Below are 22,655 nucleotides of genomic sequence, written 5' to 3'. Positions count from 1 at the left end.
GCACAGAACTGTGACAAGTGGGAGAGTTGCTGGGGCACCGCCAACAAAAAACTGCTCAAGCAAATATTAATATTTAACAATGCATTCAAACATGGAAGGTTGTTATACAGCAGTTCACACCCCACTTCACATGCATCATGAAGAATAAAACAATTCATACACAGAAAATACAAACTCTTTCACAAAGATGAAAAGATAAAAATCATTTATTCAACCAGATGAGTGCCATTATGTAATTTCTACAAATAACAAGATTCTGTGTTACTCAACATGACTAAACAATGCATGATACCGAATGCATTTATCTGTAGAGAGAGTGCTCTTACAACATGATGCATTTCAAAGCATACTTTAATGGTTAATACTCAAGGTTGGACTCAAGGTCCCAGACTCTCAAAAGCTCCAGGTACACAACAGGCAATTGGGTTTTGGTTATCTGATTGGCTGCTAATTTAAGGAATCTACACTTCTGAGGTCCAGTATCATCAATAAGTCAGGTTCTGCATTATTATGATGTGTACACATTTTTTTATTCTAGTTTAATTTGTGCGTGCATGCTACATTTTTCTAATTAAAGTTGTTTTTAATTGTTCAAATGAATCTTGCAGCCCAGTAATTAAGTGCATTAATTAGTTCATATACAATGCATGGACAATGGATGAAGGGTCAACAGCGGCACAACAACAAAACATGACTCTTTAATGATTTTAAAAGAAGAAGTAGTTGCATTAAATTGATTTTTTTTTTTTGCCAACCTCCCAGCCTGATAGTGACAATATTTATTGGGAAAATGTCCATCAACTTGAACTAGTGGTCCTTTCACAAAGTGCTGTCAATGCAACTGTGCCTCGTGGCATGCACCCAGGGGAAAATAAATCTCATGCCGCCAGCCTCAGGATAATTGAGTTGTCATTACAAGAAGATTTACACTACAGGTGTCTTGTTCAGCATCTCATCATCATATGAACCCGTGAGATATTCATGGTGCACAATTCTCCAGGCACTTCATCTCATGCAGCAGCTTTCTGTCTGTTGTGTTTGGCAAACCACTCGTCACTTTTATCTTCGGCGATAGCCTAAAAAAAAAGTAAAAAAAACAACAACAAAAAAAAACACGTTTAACAGCAGACAGAGAGCAGGCACAGTAAATATCAAACACATGTTGCATATTTTATATTGAGGGGAAAATATTGGAGCAACACCAACTTTATCAAGGAGTTCATTTCCTTTGGGATCCACCATGGACAGTTGCCTGAAAGCCTCATCTCCCACAAAGCAAATCTCATGACCGTCCTAAAACAAACATGCTCCAGTTAAAATTTTTTAACAGAGACTAATTTCACTTGACTATATTAGTAATGCACTTACTGGGTCAGCCAAAATAACCACTTCTACTGTGGCTTTTCCAGGAGTGTCCAGGCTGACTAATGGAGTGAGAATTTTCTGATTTTCCTTTTTCATCACGGCTTCGAGGTCAGGCAGCTGTGGAATGAAAAAAACAAACAAAAAACATTTATGATGAAAATGTTGCCAGTGAAAGTTACTTTTCTCCAATATTAACAAACACAAGAATGTAACCATGAAATAATAATTTACTTGCTCCCGTGGGCATGAAAAAGCTATTCTCCCAAATGCTGTTCCATGATCTACTGCCCCACCGTTATCGTGAAGCTCCAGTTTACACTGCATAAAGATAAAAAAGAAAACAGTCAGACTAAAAGACATTCCTGATTTATTAACAATGGACTTAATTATTTCTTTGATACTTGACTTACTTGAGTGTCTGCAAATCCCATCAGCACTGTTTTCTTTTCCTCGTTCTTTTCTATCAGCTTCATTCCCAAGAGCGTAGACCAGTAGTGGGTCGATCTCTGGAGGTCTGATACTCCGAGACAAACCTTCTGCACAGGGTCTGGGAACAAATTATCAAATGGTTACTGCATGAACAGGTTACTGAATGCAGACATACAAAATGACCTGTGACACATACCAGTGGAAGGCTGCTCTTTGTCCACAATGTAGAAAGGATAACCTCCTGGAGCCTGGGTCAGATACAGAGCGTCACCTACCTCAGTGAGAGGCCATCCCAGACGTTTAGCATTGCTTACAGCTTTGCTGGACTGCAGAGTCAGACCCTAAGGTGAAAAAAATATATGATATCACCCCTTTAACTGACTGCTGCAGCCATTGACCACAACATGGTGTTGTTCTCTGTTAGTTCCCAAAGGAACTCTGACCCACCAAGAAGTCATTGCCAAGTTGATACTCCCCCACCCCATAGTTGTATGTCAGTTCAGCAACAAAATGGTCATCTTCTGGGCCAAAGCCAACCATTGTCTTGCTCCATTTTCCATCGTAGGGGCTGTGTGGACACAGGAGGAAGGCAGCAGTCAGTAAGGTTGTTATGAGGATATTAACAATACTGTGAAACTGTTACACAGCTCTATGAGTACAAAGTTCAGTTATGTTGTCTCATATCTACCCGTTACACGTTGCTTTGCAGCCTTCCTCAAACTCCTCATGGCGTAAAATCTAAAATTGATAAGAAGACATTATACAGTAAGTATTTAGTATGAGAACACACCCAGAGTTTCAATCATACGACAGAAGAGGAATTAGCAGGCTACGTAACGTTGTGCAATAGAAAAGTTAATTAATGGCTTCTGTCCATCAAATGAAGTTTAGAAAAAGTACCTTCATGCCCAGAACATCTCGGTAAAATGTGGCAGTTTTGGCCCTGTCACCAACTTTGAAAACAAAATGCAGCGCTCGTCTCAAAGCCATGTTTCTTACAGATATGTTGAGCTCTGTATCACAGACCAGTGTGCAGATAGCGATTACACTTCCTTGATGATCGATTTTTCTGTCGTCGATTAAAGGAGGGTAAATACAAATGAACAAACTGCGGGCATTTACCGTTGTAAACACCCCTAGTTTTTTTATTTAATTTATTGACAGTTAATTAAGATTATTAAACTATTATGGCTAAGCGAAACGAATTTACGCGAAATAAAAAGTAGTAAAACTATGTTTGCCACCCCTAGGCGTTCAGATTAATGGTATCACCCAAAGTGTCACATTCTCTCGCGAGGTTACAGATGAGCAACAACTTTGAGCGTTATCTCAGTTTGGAAAAGAAATAGCTTGATAAATATAGGAAACATATAGTATACTCTCTACACTGACTACGCAGCGAATTATTAACCACGCAGTGAGTTATTAATTTTGTTTATAATTAAACTAGAATTGAATTTTAGATGCTGAAATGTAGTATTCCCAACACTACAGCAGGCGGCGCTAAAAAGCGTAGCTAGTGTTAGCATACCGCTCTGTGAAACCAGAGAAGAAGAAACAGGGCAAACATGGCAGCGTACATGAGGAGCGTGATATGTCTTCTTTCCATTGAGCGAAATGCTTTTCTATCAAAGAGAGGTGGTGTTATTGCGGAATCAAAACGGTATGTACGTGGACTGAGGAGGAAACCTGTCCGAGTGTTGTTCCCCGAAAACGACACGGATAAAGTCCCCAAACCGACGCCACAGCCTCAGTCACCAGGTCTAAATGTCAAAAAGAAGAAGGAGGCGAAAGTCACAGCTACAACAGAGCAACCCGAAGCAAGAGACTTTGTTAAAGGGAAGAATAATGTGCAGTCAGTTACAAAGCCTGCTTTTACAAAGGATCACATTGATGGACTGCGCTTCGAGAGGGCTTTACCTGGAGATAAGAGACTGGCGTAAGTGTCACTTCATTAAGGCAGCAGGAAATTACTGTCATGATGGTCACAGTAACCAGTGGTGAAAGAAGTATTCAGATCTTTTACTTCAGTAAAAGTAGAATACTACAATGTACAAATAATTTGATACATGTAAAGAAAAATACAAAATCTTATTCAAGTAAAAGTACATACAATTATGTATTATATTACTGGACTATAATTAGTGATGCATTAATGTGTACATCACTTTGCAGCTGGTAAAGGGGGAACTCAGTTTAATGTATTTCTATGCTGCTGGGTAGCTTAATCTATAAAATATATTGGAATTTATTTGTTGATTTATATGTTGTGTTGATAGTCTGAATCTGCAAATCAACCTAAGTTGTCAAGTAAAAGTAGTGGAGTAAAAACCACAGCATTTGCCTCTAATATGTAGAGCATTAGAAGTGTAAAGTAGCATAAAATGGAATTACTCAAGTGAAGTATGGGTACCTCAGATTGCACTTCAGCACAGTACTGGAGTGAATGTACTTTGTTACATTTCACCACTACAGATAACAACACTGGCGTTTAAAAGAAAAAGTCTAAATCGGATGGATCACAAGATTTTATCATCGTTGTCATCAGGTGGCAAAGAGGATAAAAGAGCCACTGTCAAGCCTGCATGAGTCAGTTGTTTAGACAGCAGTAGGGAAATGTAACCAAATACATAAGTGGAGTTTTGAAGTGCTTATACTTGAATATTTCCATTATGCTACTTTTATATTTGTACTTTGCTACATCTCAGAGGCAAATAATGTCATTTATGCACATTTTTGACAATTATAGTTACAAGTTACTTTCCAGCTTAATATATTTTACATAAAAAGACACGAGTAGTCTATAAAATATCATGTATTTAGATTACAGTACTACAGTATAAAATGATGCTTACACATACTATGCATGAGTAAGAATATGTCAGTGATATAATATATTGTAAACACACAACGTGTTCATAGATCATTGAAAACAACATGTCTCATCAGATCTTTAATGTTGTTTATACATTCTTTGATCACATAGTGCTAGGTTTAAATTACACTTCTGTCCATTTTGGAGTACTCAGGAAAAGGTCACTTGTGTCTAGACAACCTTTACCATGTGAGAAGTTTGATGAAAATAAAGAATTTTGTAGAATTTTTTAATATTTATTGAAGACAGCATATTTTTGACAGCGGTATTGAAAAACTGTAGATAATATGTAACAGTCCTGTGCCTGTTTAACCAGTATTTTTTAACGATTACAGTTTGAGTTAGATTTTGCTGATAGTGCTTTCATACTTTTTCTTAAGTAAAGTTCTGAATGCAGGACTTAAACTTGGAGGAGATTTTAATTGTGGTAATACTACTTTCACCAAAGTAAATGATCTAAATACTGTTTAATGATAAGAAGTTATAAGCCATTTTTTTCAGTTGACAGTTTCAGTTGCCGCCTTTCTCTCTTGTAGGACATATATATATATATATATATATATATATATATATTTCAATTTACAGTGTTTCCAAAGCAGTATCATAATCATGATAATTCATATTCACACTGCCTATAATCCATCTCTGCCTCTCTGTCTTTCCTCAGGAGGTTAGTGAGTGTTGCTCGTTCCAGGACGTTTCGGGAGCACCAGGGTAAAATCCTCCTGGAAGGCCGGCGTTTGATCTGTGATGCCCTGGATGCTGGAGCCAACCCTCAGATGGTGTTCTTCAGTACCATTGATCGGCTCCGAGAGCTGCCCTTAGACAAGCTGAAAAGGGCCACGCTCGTCAAAGTCAAGTTTGAGGACATCAAGATCTGGTCTGACCTCATGGCCCCACAAGGGGTGATAGGTGAGGGTCGCAATTTTTTGTTTTCATTTAAAATGAAGCACAGGTGCTCTGAGTTGTTGTTGCTGACTTCTGCTTCCTCTTCTGCAGCCATATTTTCTCGTCCGAACCCGTCACGATTGAACTTCGCAAATAATGGTCATTCAGTGCCGTTGTCCCTGATATGTGACAACATCAGAGACCCTGGCAACCTTGGGACTATGTTGCGATGTGCTGCTGCTGCTGGCTGCCATGAAGTCCTGCTCACCAAGGGTATGCTTTCAATTAAAGATGTGAACAAATGAACTCCACCCTTTGAAAATGGCTTTGCTTGTTTGCTTGTGGTTTTTTAAATTTGTTTACTTTTCCACCGACAGGTTGTGTTGATGCATGGGAGCCTAAAGTTCTGCGTGCAGCAATGGGAGCCCATTTCCGCCTTCCCATCTATCCCAGTTTGGGGTGGGATGATATGGAAAAACATCTCCCTAAACTTGTGACTGTCCATGTAGCCGACAGCAACTGTGGAGCTGACAGAAACAGAGAAACAGAGGCTTCACAAGTTAACGTGTCTCACAAACCATCCAAAGCAGGGGACTACGGCTGGGTCAGCACAAGGAGTATTTACAAAAACACGCACTACGAAGAATCGGATTCTGATTTAGACTCAGATAATGACGACGAGGGACTTTCACTTCCCAGAGTGGACTCAAAGCTGTACCATGAGAGCTGGGCTCAGAGTCCCACTGCTCTTGTGATAGGTGGAGAGACACATGGTCTGAGTGTTGAAGCCGTCCAGCTGGCTGAGAAAACCGCCGGTCACAGGCTCTTTATTCCTGTCGCTCCTGATGTGGACAGCTTGAATTCAGCCATGGCTGCCAGTATCCTTTTGTTTGAGGGCAGGAAGCAACTGATGAAACTGATGCAGACACCTGGAAGGAAATGGAAACCTACAGCTGAGCAGCAGCTTTCATGTTAGCTCTTAATATCAGTGTATGCTGGTGTATACTTGTCCTTGTTACTGCAGACTGAACTGTATTATTTAAATTTCCATTCACCATCCTGTCCTGCTAATAATAAAACCAAGAGGATTTGTGAAATGATTGTCTGAATCCATGTTGAGTGCCTGTGTGTTTTGTGTGAGCAAATAGTGAAAACCGGTCATTAGGATTCCCCAGCCTAACTCCAAATTCATTTTTTATCCACTCACCAGTCCAAACTCAGGAGATTTTCAGTGTAATTCCATAGATGACATACAATAAATCTAACAAGGGAAGGCTGAAATAAATTATACAGGGTTCCTGCATATCCTTAAAGTCTTTGTAAATCATTGAATTAATCTAAAAACAAGACCTTAATTGGTATTAAAGTGTCTTTAAATCAGTCTTTCAAGTCTTAAATATGCTAAGACATGGAAAGTAGGATTTTATGAATTGTTTTTTTCTGATGTTGCATTTTAAAACCTCAAAATAATTGGTCACATATTTTTATTTTTTGTAATAATTTACCAAATGCCTCTCACATTAATGTCACACAGATCAGCGTAGCGGAACTAACAACGCTCAGCTAGCTATCATTGTCCCCTGGGTGGAGTGGGGAAGTGCAAATGCAATGAAAAGTGACTATTTAACCAAGATTTCATGGAATGGATGACACTATCATGAGGCAATGCATATGAGGCTCCGTATATGTAATGTAAAAGGTATTTCAAAGTTGGCATGATGGGAATCAAAGCAGTGAAATCCCACATGCAGAGTGAGAAACACAAAATCGCCAAGATGTTAGTTATTTTCCAATTTGGTTCTACCCTCGTCTTCACCATGAGACAAGTCATGTTAATTTGTTACAATAAACATTGAGCAAAATTGTCCCTAACCTCCCTGTAACTGATCTCTGTTCATTTTTTCCCCCCATTCTGTTTTGGTTATTGTAAAATTAAATTTCTTTCTGATGGACATTTAAAAAAAATCTAACTTGCCTGAAGCTGTAGAAACACTGTTTGAATCTGGGGTTAGGAAAAGTTAAATGACTCTCCCCTGCTCTCCAAAAAAAGTAAAACTATACCACCCACTTTAAAGAAAATTAAAAGCATATATACCTTCCTGTTACTCATTTTCAAAAAGTTCATAAAAGCTTTAAATAGATGCATGCACTTGGAATATTCATTCTAGAAAGAAGAGACTGTCCATCCTTTGTCTGCAGCCATATTGTTCATGCAAATATGCAGAAGTCACTACACTTTTATCCCACCTGGAGTCTGCATACTGTGTCTCGTAATAACTGCAACATTTGCATTAAGCCCATGAGTCTTACCCCACAAAGGAACTGGTGAGTCACTGCATTGTGTGTATTTTACATATCCAAGAGCTAACTTTATTGATAGAACTTAAAAGGAACAAAACTTTGTGCTTGCCAGTGAATTTTTAATGGGCGTGAGAAGTCATGACTGAAGTAACAGAATACAGGGATTTATACATTCAACACTTTTCAAATGCCATGTCTGCGCCTTCAGAAATAACCTGGCCTTTTCATTAGGGGACCTTCACAGAAAATCCTCGTAATGACTTTGAGATGAGAACCACCATTAACAACTGGCAAGAGATGACTTTCACTCACATCATAACACACACAACAAGACACAGGGGTTTTTAAAACATCAGTCATTGGTCTGTTACAAGCAAGTATAATGTGATCTTTACTGTATGTGCACCTGTTTTTTTTTTCTTTTTACTTTAAATAGGGCCATAAAGGCTTACGGCTACATCCAACTGAGGTTCAGCACATTTGCACTACAAGTGAATTACAACTGTAAAAATGCATTTTATTCTTTCTCAACATCATTCAGAAACCAAAAGTAACAAGAATCTCGCAGACAAAAGAGAAAGCAAAGAATCAGCTGAATAAGTAGGTCCACTGGGTAATTCTCTGGTTTTCTCTAGAGTTCAGAAATGCTATTAAGTGAAGAAAAAAAAAACTTTTCTTGAGGCCAAAAAAAATCTCCATATATATTACTGTAGGGACTATTGTCAATGCAAGGCACCACAGGAGAAAGAGAGGACTCCATGAAAAGAGGAACATGTCTAAAAAAATGTTAAAATGTCAGTAAAAAGCGAGACATCTCTCTAACAGTCTGACAGAGTCAGGGGGGAGGTTTGGAGAGAGAGAGAGTGGGAGGCTGGGAAGGGTGGTCAGGGTTCGATGATGGAGTGAGTCCCATATAGTATGTCCCAACTATATTTAGATGGGCTCCGGTTTGAGCTTTTCAGCCAGGAAGTCGCCGACAAATTGCTCCACTACGGCCGGCGTGATCTCCTCCACGTCGCGAACATACTTGGCACGGGCCGACATGTCCAGGATGGTGAGCAGAGGTGCAGCTTCGGGGAGGTTAGTGTAGTCCCGCAGAGAGTCACTCATGTCATCCTGTGGTGGGAGAGAAAAGATACAGTGATTAGGTGTGATAGTGTGTAATGTTACTGTGGTACATTCCTCACATGCTGGGATGGATTACTGGGAGCAGGTCCAAACCACAGCCTCTGGTTAAAGTGACTTATTTACGTCTTGTTGGAGAGTCAAAAAGCTCAGTCAAAAGAAAGGATGTCTTCATCACTTTTCTTTTTTTTGCTTACATGCATAGGCAGATTATGACCAGATGGGCCCCTGGGCCTGGACACAAAAAAGACTCCCCATACTATACTATTTGCGGACATTATTGGCAGCTGTTCTCCTTTGAGTTAGCTGCCAACTGCTGATAGCTGCTTTTAAATCTCCCGGCGAAAGTCGCACATGATACAGTGTCAAAACCTCACAGCCCATCAATGGTCCTTACACACTGTTACTACCGCCGCTGCCAGCTTATACTGTAGGCGAGACAACTCTGCCCCCCCAAGCCCTTGGGCCCCTGTAGGGTAGGCCCGTTCGATAACACACCCACATGACATTTTTATCTGCCAACACAGTAAGCTTCCATCAAAATCAGTAAAGTAATTCAAACATGCTGGAAAATAAAATAGCTCTGCTCTGAAAATATAACTTTTTCCACTGGCTTCCTTATAAGGTTTCCTGTAGTATTATGTATAGTGTCATATGGTCTGTTCCCACAGTGAGGGTGGGAACCTGCCAAGGAGTTGTAACATGAATCTGAGGGATTATTATTTTATTATTAGAAGATTGTAAAGGAAACAGGAAATAAAATTGCTTTTTTTAGACTATTTTTCTTTTTTATTTGTCTTACAAAAAAAAGATTAGGTAGGTGTAGAAAAAGTACTGAATTTCAGCACATTGTGAGCTCCAAGTTTATTGAAAAAAATAATAACTTAATGTTTATTGAAAATGCAACATTGCAGTGCTGACAGTGTGCAGGAATTCAACATTTTCTTTTGCGTCATTTCATTTTCTTGCACACGTGTTGACAGAGATGGGACCAAGGGATTGCTTTGCAAGTCACTAGTAAGTCTCAAGTGTTTGTGCTCAAGTTCTGAGTCAAGACAGGCAATTCCCACATCCTGAGTCCCTAAGTCCTTCCTTTGGGTTTACAGTCATAATGCACTCTTCACCAAATGTAATGCCATTTTAACAAAATTGCACTTTCAGCATATAGCACTATTAGCCAGCACCACAACAGAGTGAATTCTGTATGTGTCTGCCCTGTCTTGTTGTATTAATAATATCTCATCATGAAAAATGTCTCTAACTGTCTTTTCTCAAATTTGTAAGACATTTTATAAATGTCATAATATGTATGTTTTTGCATGTTTTATGTCCAAATGAAACAAAAAGACTAATGATAATGTTATTTGATTTAGGAAATGAATTGATTCGTGGCACATACTTACATACTTTTAAATCTTTGGGGCTTGGGGGAAGGTATCAAGTGCTTTCAAGTCAAAAGGCTCAAGTTCAAGTTAAGTCAGAGTCCAAATTGAGTTGTACTGTAAGTCCTTTTTGATTTTGTAAAGTCGAGTCTGAAGTCATCAAATCTGTGACTTGAGTCTGATTTAACTCCAAGTCATAAGACTCTAGTCTGCACCTCTGCTTGACAACACTTAGCTTGGCTTTCTTTCTTGTGAATTAATAAAAAAAAATGTACTTCTTCGGGCCTCTATTATTCAAACAAAACAATCCTAGAGATGAGGAATCTATGTTGAACTGGCTACAACCCATTGACATATGCAAACTGACAAGGGGTCCCAAGGAGACATCGCTTTGGTTAAAAGGGTTGTAGGTCAAAAAAAGAGAAGCTGAGAACCACTGGTTTAGACATCCCATCCTCATTTACAACATGGACAAACTCGGTGACTTGCTGCTATGTAAAGTGTTGGGGGAGCTTTTATATCGGCTCTTGTCTTATGAATCAAAGCTCACACGGCATTTGAATAACTTCGACAAATACGCAAGTCAAACACTGGAAACGTTCCAGGAGAGAAGACAGTGTAAATTACACACTCCTCTGCTGCTCATCAGTTCAGACTTGCTTTTGGCGAGGGAAACTAGGACAGCACCCATTACTTGAACTATGCCACATTAAGATAACCCCATAAAATTCATAACTGCCTGGCACAATCTTTATTAATGCACACTTCTTGAAAGAGAATATGAAACTCTCTCCCGTCTTCCTGCAGGCAGCCTGCCCAGAGAGACCGGAGCGTCGGTGCTTAGTCACACATCCTGCTGAGTGGAAAGACAGGAAGGAACCAGGTGGGGGTCCAACAACACTTTTCAAAAGCTCCCTCACATCAGATGTAAGTCTCAGTGCAGAGCGTTTGAATGGCACATGTGGGCATGAGAGAGCGCAGTGGAGGAATTTGGTACAAATAGACTGCTGCTGGGTTTGGAGGGGAATCTACTTTCATTTCTTTGCAGTTATTTTAAAAGGGCTTCACTCATTTTCTGCCTGAGGCTTGATGTCACCTTTCACCCTTCAACAAGTCAGGATTACAACCCCTGTAGCCACAGGTAACAGAATGAATCACTGGCAGGCAGGCAGCAACTTTCAAACAAGCTTGAAAGGGCCATTAATTATTGAGACTGAATAAGAAATCACACGCTTTTGTAATTCAGCTTCAGTTCCAGCTGGGAGTACGTCTGCATTTGGCATTCCTACCTTGACAGAGATCCATTATTCTAGTCATATCATCTCAAAGTCAAACAGATTTCACGTGTCATGTTTTGTAAGGTCACGTGGTTCACTTGTTAGATGTGCATCATTCGGGACATTCTGCTTTCCTCATGACAGCATGACCTGGTTTCCCCTCCACTTATTTCGTTGGCTCAGAGCGAGACTCGCAAAGATTAAAGATCAGTTTCATATGGAAAAGATTATGCTGAAAATGCAGAACTAACAAGAAAGGGCCAGAGGGTGGCACTGCAACAAAGAGTTGGACCTCTCAGAGAGGCAGCTCCTCTGATGTTAATACTGTTACTGATTTATTTGCCAATATGAGTTTTGTCAAAACAAAGTCAAAGATAAAGCGACTTTGGATGGATTTCCTGCTACATATAACACTCAAGCGTTCTCTCCTTTCAGGCCACTTTATTGTGTCTTTTCTGTTATCAGAAAATCTGCAGCTCTTCTCGCTAAATGGATCAAACCACACAATCATCCCTCAGACTTCTCATTGAATAGCATGGCTGTGCTGCTACCTAAAAAGGATAAGTATGCCAAGATGATGTCTGTGACCCCTTCTTTGCAAAACTGCTAACAGATGGAACAGATGAGTTGCAGCGTGGTATTTCTGTCGTAGGCAGCTAACTTCCTCTGAATGGAGCCCATTTTATTACGCTGCAAATCACCGTACACTGACCACTTAATAGTCACAGATGTAAGCTGTCACTAAGGACAATGTTGTTAGGAGTGAAATACTGCTTGATTCCCCTACTGCAAATACAAGCTTAGCCTTGAATGCCGTCGTGCAGCATTTCTAAGTGTAGATTATAGATCATCTGGGCACACAGTGTAAAGAAACCACAAAGAGGCAAATTCCACAATCTGTCAGTGTGGCCTTTCCAGGCTCGCCGATATGAGAAGATGTAATCTCTGCATCAGTCTTCGCCCCCGTAGGAAGTCATGCATCTTCTTTTGTGTGGCTTTTCTGCTTGTGTAAACTGCTTCTCGTGAGGTGCAGCCATTCCAGAGGCCCCCCGCCCTCCGCAGCTCAGCTCCGAACAAAAAAGACAAAGGGCCTCTCTGCTGCAGCTCGCACTCGCAGCTGTGATAAGGCTCAGCGTGTGTTTACCGTGTGTGGAACCTGCTGGGCCGTGTCAGGCTTATTCTGATTATTGATGCACTGTGGCATTTCACAGACGGTGATCATCTGATAAGGCCTGAACTGGTGATGATGAACAAACCTCCCCACTGGCCTGAGCCGGGGCTGCGTCCATGTCGCTGGCCAGCTTTGATGTCTCAAAGAGAAGTCATGATTGTGAAATTTTGGATATTCTCAGCAACAGCTCATCAGTTTATATTGCTCAAAGTGAAAACATCTTTGCCTTGTTTGTGCAAATGAGGGATAAACAACTGAAGAATGTCTCTTGAGTTACATGAGGTACAAAACTTTCAGTCTAAGATCAAAACAAAGTCATCTTTTTTTATATGAGAAAGAGCTGCACTCCTCATCTAAACACTAAAAGGAATAAAACATGTCAGCTTTATTGAGCTTTAGTAATATGGACAAAAATACCTTCTATGTGTTTATAAATGACCAATACGAAAAGTCTACAGCAGCTGTGTGAGGCTGTACTGATAGCTAACATCAACAAAACTAACATACTCACAATGACACAGCAAACGTGCTGATGTTTAGCAGGTATGCTAAACTTGTTCACTATCTTAGTATAGAGTATTAGCATGGTAGCATTTGCTAATTAGCACTAAACACATCAGTAGATTTGCAGTTATTTGGTCATAAAAGTATTGAACAATTCTGACCTGATGATGGCACTAGATAACACGTTACTGCATCACCCAGTCATTACAGTCTGTCCTGAGGGGGGCATAAATGTCTGCAGCACATTTCATGCTAATTCTTTTGAAAAGCTGTGAAGACATTTCACTCACAACCACAACTGTATGTAGAGCTGGAACTGACAATTATTTTCATTAGCGAACAATTTGCAGATTATTTCCTTGATTAATTGGCAAAAACTTTGCTCTGTGGAACATCTGACAATAGTAAATAATGGCAAACACAATGTTCTAGAGCTCAGGGTGACATCATCAAATGCTTTGTTTTGTCCAAAAACCCATATGCTCAAATCAAAATACATTTCAGAGCTCGAAACTATCACATTTTTTGGTATTTTTGCTCACCAAGATGATTTTTGCTGATTAATGTTTGGACATCAAGTAATTGTTACAGCTCTAAATATCACTGACATGGCAGTGCTAGAGGAAAACTCACCGGTCACCAAAGTCATTAGGATTCATCTACTGGGCACTAGGCTCAGGCGGTGTCATGGTGTTACGGTATACTGGGGTATTTAGGAATTCCGAAAGTATGGTTTTCAGCACTGTCAAAAATACAAACCCTCATCTGCTGTATTGAGGCGATGTAGTGTAGTGCACAACACAGGCCACCAGAGGTCAGTCTCTATTGGTGGAACAGGCTGCTGAGCTGAGAAAGATAGCAACTGCGAGTGGTGGGGATAACATTATGGGACTAGTAAAAAACCAAAAGCGGCTCTGCCCCTGTTTTGGGAGTACTGCCACATATAACTTTATCTTGGGATGAGTTTTTCTAACTACAAAAGCAGTTTATGTGCCACATAATTTTATTAAACACATCATTTCTGTTCGGCTCACTGATGTGTCGGTATCTACCGCGGCAAGAAGTGTCATCTGGTCCTCCAGCAAGGGCGCTCATTTCTTATCTATTCATTATTCTATGGCCATAAGTATTTAAACCCAGCACAACTTATCTAAGTGCGCTAACTGCACATTATAAACACAGCATTTTTGGCTAGAAAATGACATACATGCTACAGTGACACAAATATCGTCATGTACCGTATACTGTAAAATGTCAGGTAAGTATTAAGGTATAAAAAAAACAGATGCCGACCAAGTCTGCTGGGCACCATTACTGTCTTTATTGTGTGTCATTGCAATCCACCCAATTGTTGTTCAGATATGTCATTCAAACCACAAAAGTTAACCTCATGGTGGTGCTAGAGGAAAAGTCAGGGGATCATCAAACACAATGGGGGTCATCCTCTGGGAACCATTAGCGTCTCTGCAAAATCTCATGTCATTCATCTCATAGTTGCTGAAAAAATTCAGCCCAGACAAAGGTGGGAGGCTGACAATTGCAATTTTGAAAGCCACACCAATAGCACGGCTAAAAATATAATATTTATTGAGCTTTACACACAAATCCAAGCATGGAAATGTTAAAGAGAAGAACCACTGCTGCTTGCCACAAAAATCTATTAAATTCTCTTGTGACTGGATAATACCACTAAAGTTACTTTTGCATGCAACAGCCAGTACACAGCAGAAATGAAAGAACAAAAGATCTTTCATTCTGCATACATAAAATCAGTGCACTATCCTGTGGCGTATGGTTTTTTCAGTAGGGTAAGGAGATCCTGTGTCGTTCTCCCCCCTGAGAGGCTGCCAGCATACTGCTGTCTCATGGACACAGAAAACCCAGCAGCTGGCCTGGCAAGCAGCGTGCGACTACCAGGACTAACCCGGGCCAAGGTGCAGGAGTCTGAGCCCAGAGCCTGGAAGCTCGACTCTCTAAGCGCCTGAAACGGGAAGTGATATCCGAGCGTGAATCCGATCTGGAAGTAAAACTGGTGATTTCATAGCCGGTTAAGCAAGGGCCAGGAAATTATACCTGCGCTGCGTGGATGTAAAAATATCTTCCCTTAGCATGTGTGCCACAGGGGAAACAAAGCAAACTTAGACATCTGCTATAACACAAGACGCTTCTGAATCACTACAAGCTCCAGTGCAACAATGTGTCTTTGTGTTAGGTCAAATAAATATTGGCACACAGACAATGAACACGAAACACTATCATGTCAGCTCTCGCCTCTCTATAAGCTTTTCTTGTTCTGTGTACGTATGTCAGTGACATTTCAAGGCTGATGAGCGACCTTGGACAGACACACAGGGTCAGACAGTTAGCACATGTGCAAGCCCCATGGCCACGAAACCTGAGCCTGTCTTCAGTGTGTGACACGAAAAACCAGCCGCGTCCTCCCCAGACTGCTGGGCAGGGGGAACTGGGAGGAAGGGGAGCTGGAGGGCAGAGAACGGGGGAACTGGGGAGAAGTAGCTAATCTGGTAATTATGTCTGCCGTGGCTGCTAACTCCACCAGCTCTGGAAAGGTCGAGACAGAACAACACGAGATAACAAGAGTTATGAAAACTCCAGGGTCCGTCCCACATGGAGGGAGACGTGGGAGGAGATAAAGTAGGAGATGGAGGGATTATTTGGATACAGAGGGAGTAGAGAAAGTTTGCTGGCACGCTCTGGGTCTACCCATCATGATAAAGGCACCAAGTTGAATTCTGGGTCATAGATATGAGTAAGTTTCACTTTTTCAGGATCAAGAGGCTCAAAGAAGGGCCTCTAATGCCTTCAGTCTAAACAATCACCAAGGTGTTGGGTGCAGAATCAAAGCAGGGACTTAAAATATGTGATTACACGCTGACTGATATATCGGCTGGGCCAAATATTGGCTGTTATGAGATTATTGTTGGTTATTTGTTGGAAAAATTATTATATATGTTACATGTTTATGTAAAAAACTGAATATCGACCAATAAATTGTCGTCAAATTCCAGTATCAGTCAGGAGTTAATAGACCCAACTTCAGCTGCTGTGCAAGCTTGTTTGAAATGTCACCTTACTGTGCCTCGAGTGTGCTTATCTCACCTCTCCAGCCACAAAGAACAGCAGCGGCATCTCCTCCTCCTTTGCTTTGTACTTGGCCATAAGCTTCTCCGCTATTGGCTGAATCAGCTCCTTGGCTGGCTCCAATTCACCTTCCTCCTCTGCGTCTGAACGAACCAGGAGAAAGACATAGGAAGACATTAAAAGTAAGAGAAAAAAAAAGCCATCTGAGGGAGGAAAAAAAAATGCACAGATGAGTGAAATGGTGAGCGAGGACGGAGAGATGGCTGGTGGACAGATGAGAGAGGACATGAAAGGAAGTGTACAGATGGTCTTTGTCTTGTTTTGTAATCCAGTTTGACCACAAGAGACGCAGGGGTGGTCTTGAATTTTCAGGGTCACCACTGTCCAACTTTGACATTTAGTTCTCACAAAACCAGTATTTGTCCTACATTCATGTCATTTTTCAATGCTTTCCACAAACCTCCTGCACTTTGCTTCCTTGCACCTTCTGTATTAGCATATAAATAGATAAATACTCAAACATTTCCCACCTTTGCACCTTTCAACACTGGAAGAAATTTTCCACAGAGTCTGACATTCAATATGCTCCACATAAATGCCACTCCATTCACATACAAGCAGCTCCAGGCAGAGCCCCATGTGGAGCAGCAGAGGCCGCGTCATGATAGCCCGCTTACTCACCCACAAACAGGACGAGGCAGGGCCCCTCGTGGAGCTGCACGGCGTTGGCCTCGCTGAGCTCCAGCACGGGCCGAGGGTGCCAGGGAAAGAGTCGGCACTCTGGGTCGTTCAGCACCTCCACGCGGCCCTGTCGCGTGATCATGTGACCCTCTGCGTCCAGCAGAATCAGCGTGGGAATACCTGGTGAGGGAGAAAGAGGAGGTGAAGGTGATGGGAGAGGAAGACAAAGAGAGGAGGGCAGGAAATGGGCAACAGCGTGGGAGATGGTTGGAGTCATTTCCGTTAATTATGACGCACACTGCTTCCTCTCCCACTGAGATTTGCTTTGTTGTGAGGATGTTTAAGACCTTTTTGACCAGTTTTTGCCTTTTTGCATGCTTTCATTTTGATGTGCTCACTTTTATTCACATGTCACTGGCTCCCACCATCTTCTGATTATAATTAACAGCTTTATCAGAAACAGACATCATCCAGGAGCATACGGTGTACGTGAGTGAGTGAGTGTGTTCCTGTCTGCGCATGTGGACTGAAGTCAGCAGAGGTGGGGGCGATCATGAACTGCATGGTTTTGAAATCCGGGAGGGGGGCAGTGTTGACTCGTCTCCCATGCATTCCTCACATATTTTGCAGGAGAGGCCGAGAGCCAGCTCTCACTAACTTCATCCACAGCCCTCTGTGTACACACACAGGGGAAAGAATCAGGAGAAAAAGAGCGAGTCACAGAGGGAGAGGCGCAACACTTCCGTAGCGAACAAGACCGTAAACTTGATAACCAGCGCACATTCCTCAGGCTGCAGGGCAATCTGTGTTACGGTTTGCCTGCCCGACACAGAGTGCTATCAGCCATTGTGCCAGTGTTTCAGTGGGTGACGTAATGGCAGAGGAAGAAATCTACACTCTCTCCTCTCAGCATGAGGATTTGAAGCAACATTTATAAAGGAAGAGGTGGCTGTACAATACCTTGTATTCCATATAGTCTGTTGAGTCGTGACCGCCGAGCCTCGTCTGAATATGGCACCGCCAACCACGGCATCTCGCTGAAGTACTGCTTAAAGGACTCCTCTGACCTGAAGGAAAAGCACCAGGCAGATGGTGATTTGGTGATTTCATTTAACGGCTCAATAGAGAGGATTGATTATTTGTGTCCTTGACAGACAGATGTGTCAATAAATATGACCTCGTGTTTGCTCTGGCTCAATAAATCTTACCTGTCAGCGCTGACAAACACAATCTCAAACTTCTGCCCCGACTCTTTCACGGTTCGATATGACTCCACCAAGACCCAGGTCAAACTGCGGCATGGCGGGCACTAACACAGACAGAGGGAGGGGAAAAAGAGAATGAAAAGGGAGTGAATACAGAGTAGACATAATCACAAATATAACTGCTGCAGCTTCCATTCCTTTGGGTATTTCCAAACTCTTCCACCACGGCGGCAAACACCTTTCCACAAACTAGTAATTCTCTCTTGTTTTGTATCCAGCTTCTTTCAAATATAGACCTTCTTAAACCATTAATCCTGCTGTAAATCTCTGGCATGAGAAATTGTTTGTTGTTCTGTGTGTTTGAAGAGCCCACACTGTGCAGGCAGGGGGAGCCGTGGTATGGCTGGCATTAGGATGACATCAGGATCTATTTACAGCAGACAGGGTGAAGAACTTAGGCATTTTATTCTTTAGGAAGGAAACAGTTTTGGACCACCTCCTCGAAGTTTGCCTTCTGGTAATGTATAGAGCAAACGCAATGCGAAACATGTTACCGAAGGTGATCATTGACGCGCTGTGTGAGGCATGTTTTAATGAACTACTACAGAGAGACATCAGCAATAACCCCAATGTAAAGCGCTATCCTTACATGGACGCCACGTATAGATTTTTTTATTAAATGATTTAGTAATATTACAAAGACGGGTAATACTTTTGTTAGCCTTCTAGAAGAATACAATCAATTGCTTTTTCAGTCCTCTAAAAACATTTTGCTGCAATAAAAAATACTGAAGTAAGATGAGCAGACTAAAAACTTATCTTATTTAATAATGCAGATGTTTTTCTTTTGAGGCTGAAATCTGCAGTTGAAGTCATACATCACAATATATTTTATCGCAGCACTCAGCAAATTGCAACATGTTTTATATCGCAATTATATTATATTGTTACTTAGGTATCGTGATAATATCATATCCTGGGGCCATCCTAGAATGTAATTTGATATGCGTTTTTTGTTTGACTTTTACTTGTCTTGAACACATTCTTATCAAGACCATTTATATGTTATATGCCTTTTTATGTTTGTTTTGTTATGCGTGGACCCCAGGAAAAGTGGCTGCCATCTTAGCGGCAACTAATGGGGATCCAAATAAAAAATAAAGATTAAAGACAGATGTGGGAAAAAAACTCTCTCTGCACTGTGTTTCAGTTCAAATAAACACAAGAAGTTTGTGCTCTAGAGAAAGGATCAGCACTCAGTGAATAACCTCCTAAGCCCCATGATAAGCTATTATGGCAAGGCTTAACTATACAGACCAGTGAGCAGTGATAATTAACATATCTTTGGGGTCATCAGGTGGGAACCTCCTTTCACCAGAGATATTACTGTAGATTTTCTTTAGGATTTTGGTTATTTTAATTAAATACATTAACTTAAATGCTGTTATTTTCTGACCTCAGACTGCTCTCACTTAATGAAATTAACAATACATGTCATAACCTATTTGCTCATCACATCCATATCTTGCATATACCTCAGAGAAGCAACAGCAGTAATCTATAAAATATTGGCAGAATATAAAAAATGTGGCCAAACATATTGATGTTATTAATAAGCAATGCATTAGTGTGTTAGCAAGTTATTATGGTTTATTCCATTCATATGCTGTAATGTCTTAAACATAATGGTATTATATAATCATGTAATTGGTTTTATCTTAGGTTTAATCTTTAGGAGAGGTCTTTGTACAAGGTGTCCTTCTTCTCCAGCACAGGCTTTTGTTTTGAAGTCACGTACATGTGAGTACATGTAGGTATTTGTGTGTGTGTATTTGTATATGAATGTCTGTGTACATACATATATTTTTTATTAATTGTATGTTTCAATGTGACAACACATAAAATAAATTCTCATTAATGTCATCTTACATGCAGTGAAGTAAATCATCCCTCCATTCTAATTTAATGACAGACAGCAGACAGTATTCATTATCATTCAAGCTGATTATAGTGGATACAGTATGCCAAGCACTTGTATTGATCCAGTCATGAATTCTCATCATACCAACACAAAGGGACTGTGGGAGTGAGAGTGTGAAGCACAAAGCCTCGATCAATCCACAGCTCATTAACAGACTCCTTCCTCAGTTGCTCATAGAAGTAAACACTGTATGTGGTTGTACTATACTATCACAGTTAGTGTCAAAGCTTCAGTATCATAAAGGAGTCTTATGTCTGCTTTTCTTTGCTAGTGTTTGAGCCTGAACTTTTAGCTTAAGTTTTATTGCAATGAGTTGAAAGAATCACTCATTCTCACACTGCAGGCGAAAAAAGCAAATGCACAGTGAAATATAGGTCATGTTCCTCTGCCACGGGCCATTTCAAGTCCCGAGAACATTAAGAGGGGAAAAAAGGCTTCTGTGTAAACGGATGCCAAGGCCAGGTGCTGGCATTTCATATTTGTGAAATTACTTTAATAGCGGGTAGATTTACACGAGTAACCAGGAGGAATGCGGTGTAAAAACACCACAAATAAACTACTGTAATGGCTTTTGTGACTTGTCCTTTTGAATTTTGTATGGGTCTGGGGTTTGAGCCAGCCTTCAGGCGTCACCGTTCTGAAGAGCCGGTCTCGGAGGCTGTGGCTCTGGCAGCTGCCGTGCTGACTGGCCTCTGTAAAGCCTGCGCTGCATCTCATCAGGAACAGTCCACCGATGACATAAGGCCTTTCATGCATCACTGAGTCATGACCTTCACTGACTATCAGCAGGTCCAGCAGAGAAAGAGACAATAGCGATGATGTCAGTGAGGTGTGGTGACCAATGCCTACTTTTAAAAAGGTCCAGAGGTGGTGGTGAAAGCACCGCCAGGGATAGCTAACCACTGTTAGTGTAAACACACCAACACAATGGAGTCGCTTCCTCCCTCCTGCTCCTCTCTCCTATCTGTCTCAACTAACTGCTCCGTCTCTTCCGGCTCTGCTCTGCTGCCGATTTCCCTTCTTCTCACTGTTTCAGTGTTTTGACAGAGGTAGGAGGCCAACAAAGTAAAACTCAGCGTCCTCTTTGTCCCGTTTTTCAGCTCCCTGTGCTCACCCAGTGTGCTGAGAAGTACACTCCCACGTAGTGTCCCTCCAAAGAGCTGCTGTCTGTTGTCTGCCTGTTGTTCCTGAGCAGAGGCCCTGCCACCACCTCCGCAAAAGGCTTCGGTCCCCAGGGGAACTCCAGGCCTGGGAGAGGGTAGGAGAGTGGAGGAGGCAATGGGAAGGGATAGGTGGGAAAGAAAAGAAACAGAAAAAGAAAGATAAGAGAACAAGAGTGTACAGCCGTGCTGGCAGCTCTGTGAAGCTGCACATGAGCACAGCAGTGCTTTGAGCTAAATGCTAACATCAGCTTGCTAACATGCTCAAAATGAAAGTGGTAACAGGCTGATGTTTGGCAGCTTTAATGCTTACCATAGTCACCATCTTAGTTTAGTGTGCTAATAATAATTAGCTGAGGCTGATCAGAATGCCATTAGTTTGCAGGTTATTTGGTCATAAACCTATAAACCTATTGTAAACTGGGTTAGGGCCGTTTTTAGGAGTATCATTGCCGTTGGAACTGTTGAAGCGGACTAACTTCCATATAAACTCTCTTATACACAAACCAGCTTGCAGCAAGTCACAAATTCTCTCTGAGGTGATGGTTTGCAGTAATGACCATGCGAGCAGTGGAATACGTCATTACTATAACAGTTAGTTCCCTGTTTATTTTGTTGCCATTAATTGCATGTTTGTTGAAACATGATGTACCATAGCTGCCTCCCAAATGTGAGTGAAAGTCGCTGCTCAGTGAACAGCTGAGAGGCAGAGAGAGAGAGACTGCAAGGATAAACGGCCACAGATCAGCATGTTTTCACATCTAGCTTGGTGAGTTAAGGATTCATTTCGACCAAACCAGAGTTGATTACTGGAACAGTGGACTAACTAAGTAGATCACAAACAAGACTAATTAAGAAGGAAGGTTTTTGGTTTTCTTCATTTCCTGTTGCATTTAAATGAAGTGTGTTTGAGTTTGCAAGGCAATTAAGCTAACATTAGACTTAGTTCAATAAAACAGAGAAACTTGTATTGGTGTGTGGTTGTATTTTTCTGTTAAAGGGAAATTTCGGTTTATTTCAACCTGTCTCCTATCGTCCTAAATTTGTTTCAAGTCACTAGTGACATAGAAATAATAGTTAGCATGTTAGCCGTTAGCCTAGATACAGCTGTAGCGTCAGACCTGTTAAAACGTAATTGAACGGGCATCCTTTCAAGTGCAAAGTTAGTCCACTAAACAAGCTTTTTCTCCACAAAGACCGCCTCATATC

At 41.2% G+C, this 22,655-nt stretch overlaps 3 protein-coding genes across 3 annotated transcripts in view; 1 reads left to right on the top strand and 2 right to left on the bottom strand.

Moving 5' to 3' along the window:
• Window positions 1–188: 188 nt before the first annotated feature.
• Window positions 189–2,855, bottom strand: glod4 (glyoxalase domain containing 4). The gene is made up of 9 exons (XM_050065044.1): window positions 2,695–2,855; window positions 2,483–2,532; window positions 2,242–2,362; window positions 1,991–2,135; window positions 1,776–1,912; window positions 1,597–1,683; window positions 1,369–1,482; window positions 1,207–1,293; window positions 189–1,076 (listed from the first exon to the last, which is right to left on the bottom strand). Exons 1-9 carry the CDS (start codon window positions 2,782–2,784, stop codon window positions 1,011–1,013), a joined length of 897 nt encoding a protein of 298 aa, XP_049921001.1. The 5' UTR covers window positions 2,785–2,855; the 3' UTR covers window positions 189–1,010.
• A 484-nt stretch (window positions 2,856–3,339) lies between these two features.
• On the top strand, window positions 3,340–6,685 carry mrm3a (mitochondrial rRNA methyltransferase 3a). The gene is made up of 4 exons (XM_050066704.1): window positions 3,340–3,733; window positions 5,337–5,581; window positions 5,669–5,830; window positions 5,935–6,685. Exons 1-4 carry the CDS (start codon window positions 3,363–3,365, stop codon window positions 6,531–6,533), a joined length of 1,377 nt encoding a protein of 458 aa, XP_049922661.1. The 5' UTR covers window positions 3,340–3,362; the 3' UTR covers window positions 6,534–6,685.
• Window positions 6,686–7,895: 1,210 nt separating this feature from the next.
• The window catches only part of nxn (nucleoredoxin), a 75,067-nt gene continuing 60,307 nt past the window's right edge, over window positions 7,896–22,655 (bottom strand). Inside the window, exons 3-8 of the mRNA XM_050071463.1 lie at window positions 21,401–21,534; window positions 18,309–18,409; window positions 18,061–18,167; window positions 17,101–17,280; window positions 16,438–16,562; window positions 7,896–8,974 (exon numbers count right to left, since the gene is read on the bottom strand). Coding sequence (XP_049927420.1) covers window positions 8,792–8,974; window positions 16,438–16,562; window positions 17,101–17,280; window positions 18,061–18,167; window positions 18,309–18,409; window positions 21,401–21,534 — 830 coding nt within the window. The 3' untranslated portion in view covers window positions 7,896–8,791. The remainder of the gene's footprint in view (window positions 8,975–16,437; window positions 16,563–17,100; window positions 17,281–18,060; window positions 18,168–18,308; window positions 18,410–21,400; window positions 21,535–22,655) is intronic.

Source organism: Epinephelus moara, chromosome 2 (assembly GCF_006386435.1).
Source record: "Epinephelus moara isolate mb chromosome 2, YSFRI_EMoa_1.0, whole genome shotgun sequence".
Taxonomy (NCBI): domain Eukaryota; kingdom Metazoa; phylum Chordata; class Actinopteri; order Perciformes; family Serranidae; genus Epinephelus; species Epinephelus moara.
The sequence above is the reverse complement of the archived record's forward strand: the minus strand, read 5'-3'. Positions and strand labels throughout refer to the sequence as shown.

Excerpts from the sequence above, each read along its gene's own strand:
- glod4 (XM_050065044.1), bottom strand. The coding sequence starts at position 2,784 with ATGGCTTTGAGACGAGCGCTGCATTTTGTTTTCAAAGTTGGTGACAGG. Across the intron at positions 1,913-1,990 it reads CAAAGAGCAGCCTTCCACTG|ACCCTGTGCAGAAGGTTTGT; the intron begins GTATGTGTCACA and ends ATTTGTTCCCAG. Across the intron at positions 1,294-1,368 it reads TGGTTATTTTGGCTGACCCA|GACGGTCATGAGATTTGCTT; the intron begins GTAAGTGCATTA and ends TGTTTGTTTTAG.
- mrm3a (XM_050066704.1), top strand. The coding sequence starts at position 3,363 with ATGGCAGCGTACATGAGGAGCGTGATATGTCTTCTTTCCATTGAGCGA. Across the intron at positions 3,734-5,336 it reads CCTGGAGATAAGAGACTGGC|GAGGTTAGTGAGTGTTGCTC; the intron begins GTAAGTGTCACT and ends GTCTTTCCTCAG. Across the intron at positions 5,831-5,934 it reads TGAAGTCCTGCTCACCAAGG|GTTGTGTTGATGCATGGGAG; the intron begins GTATGCTTTCAA and ends TTCCACCGACAG.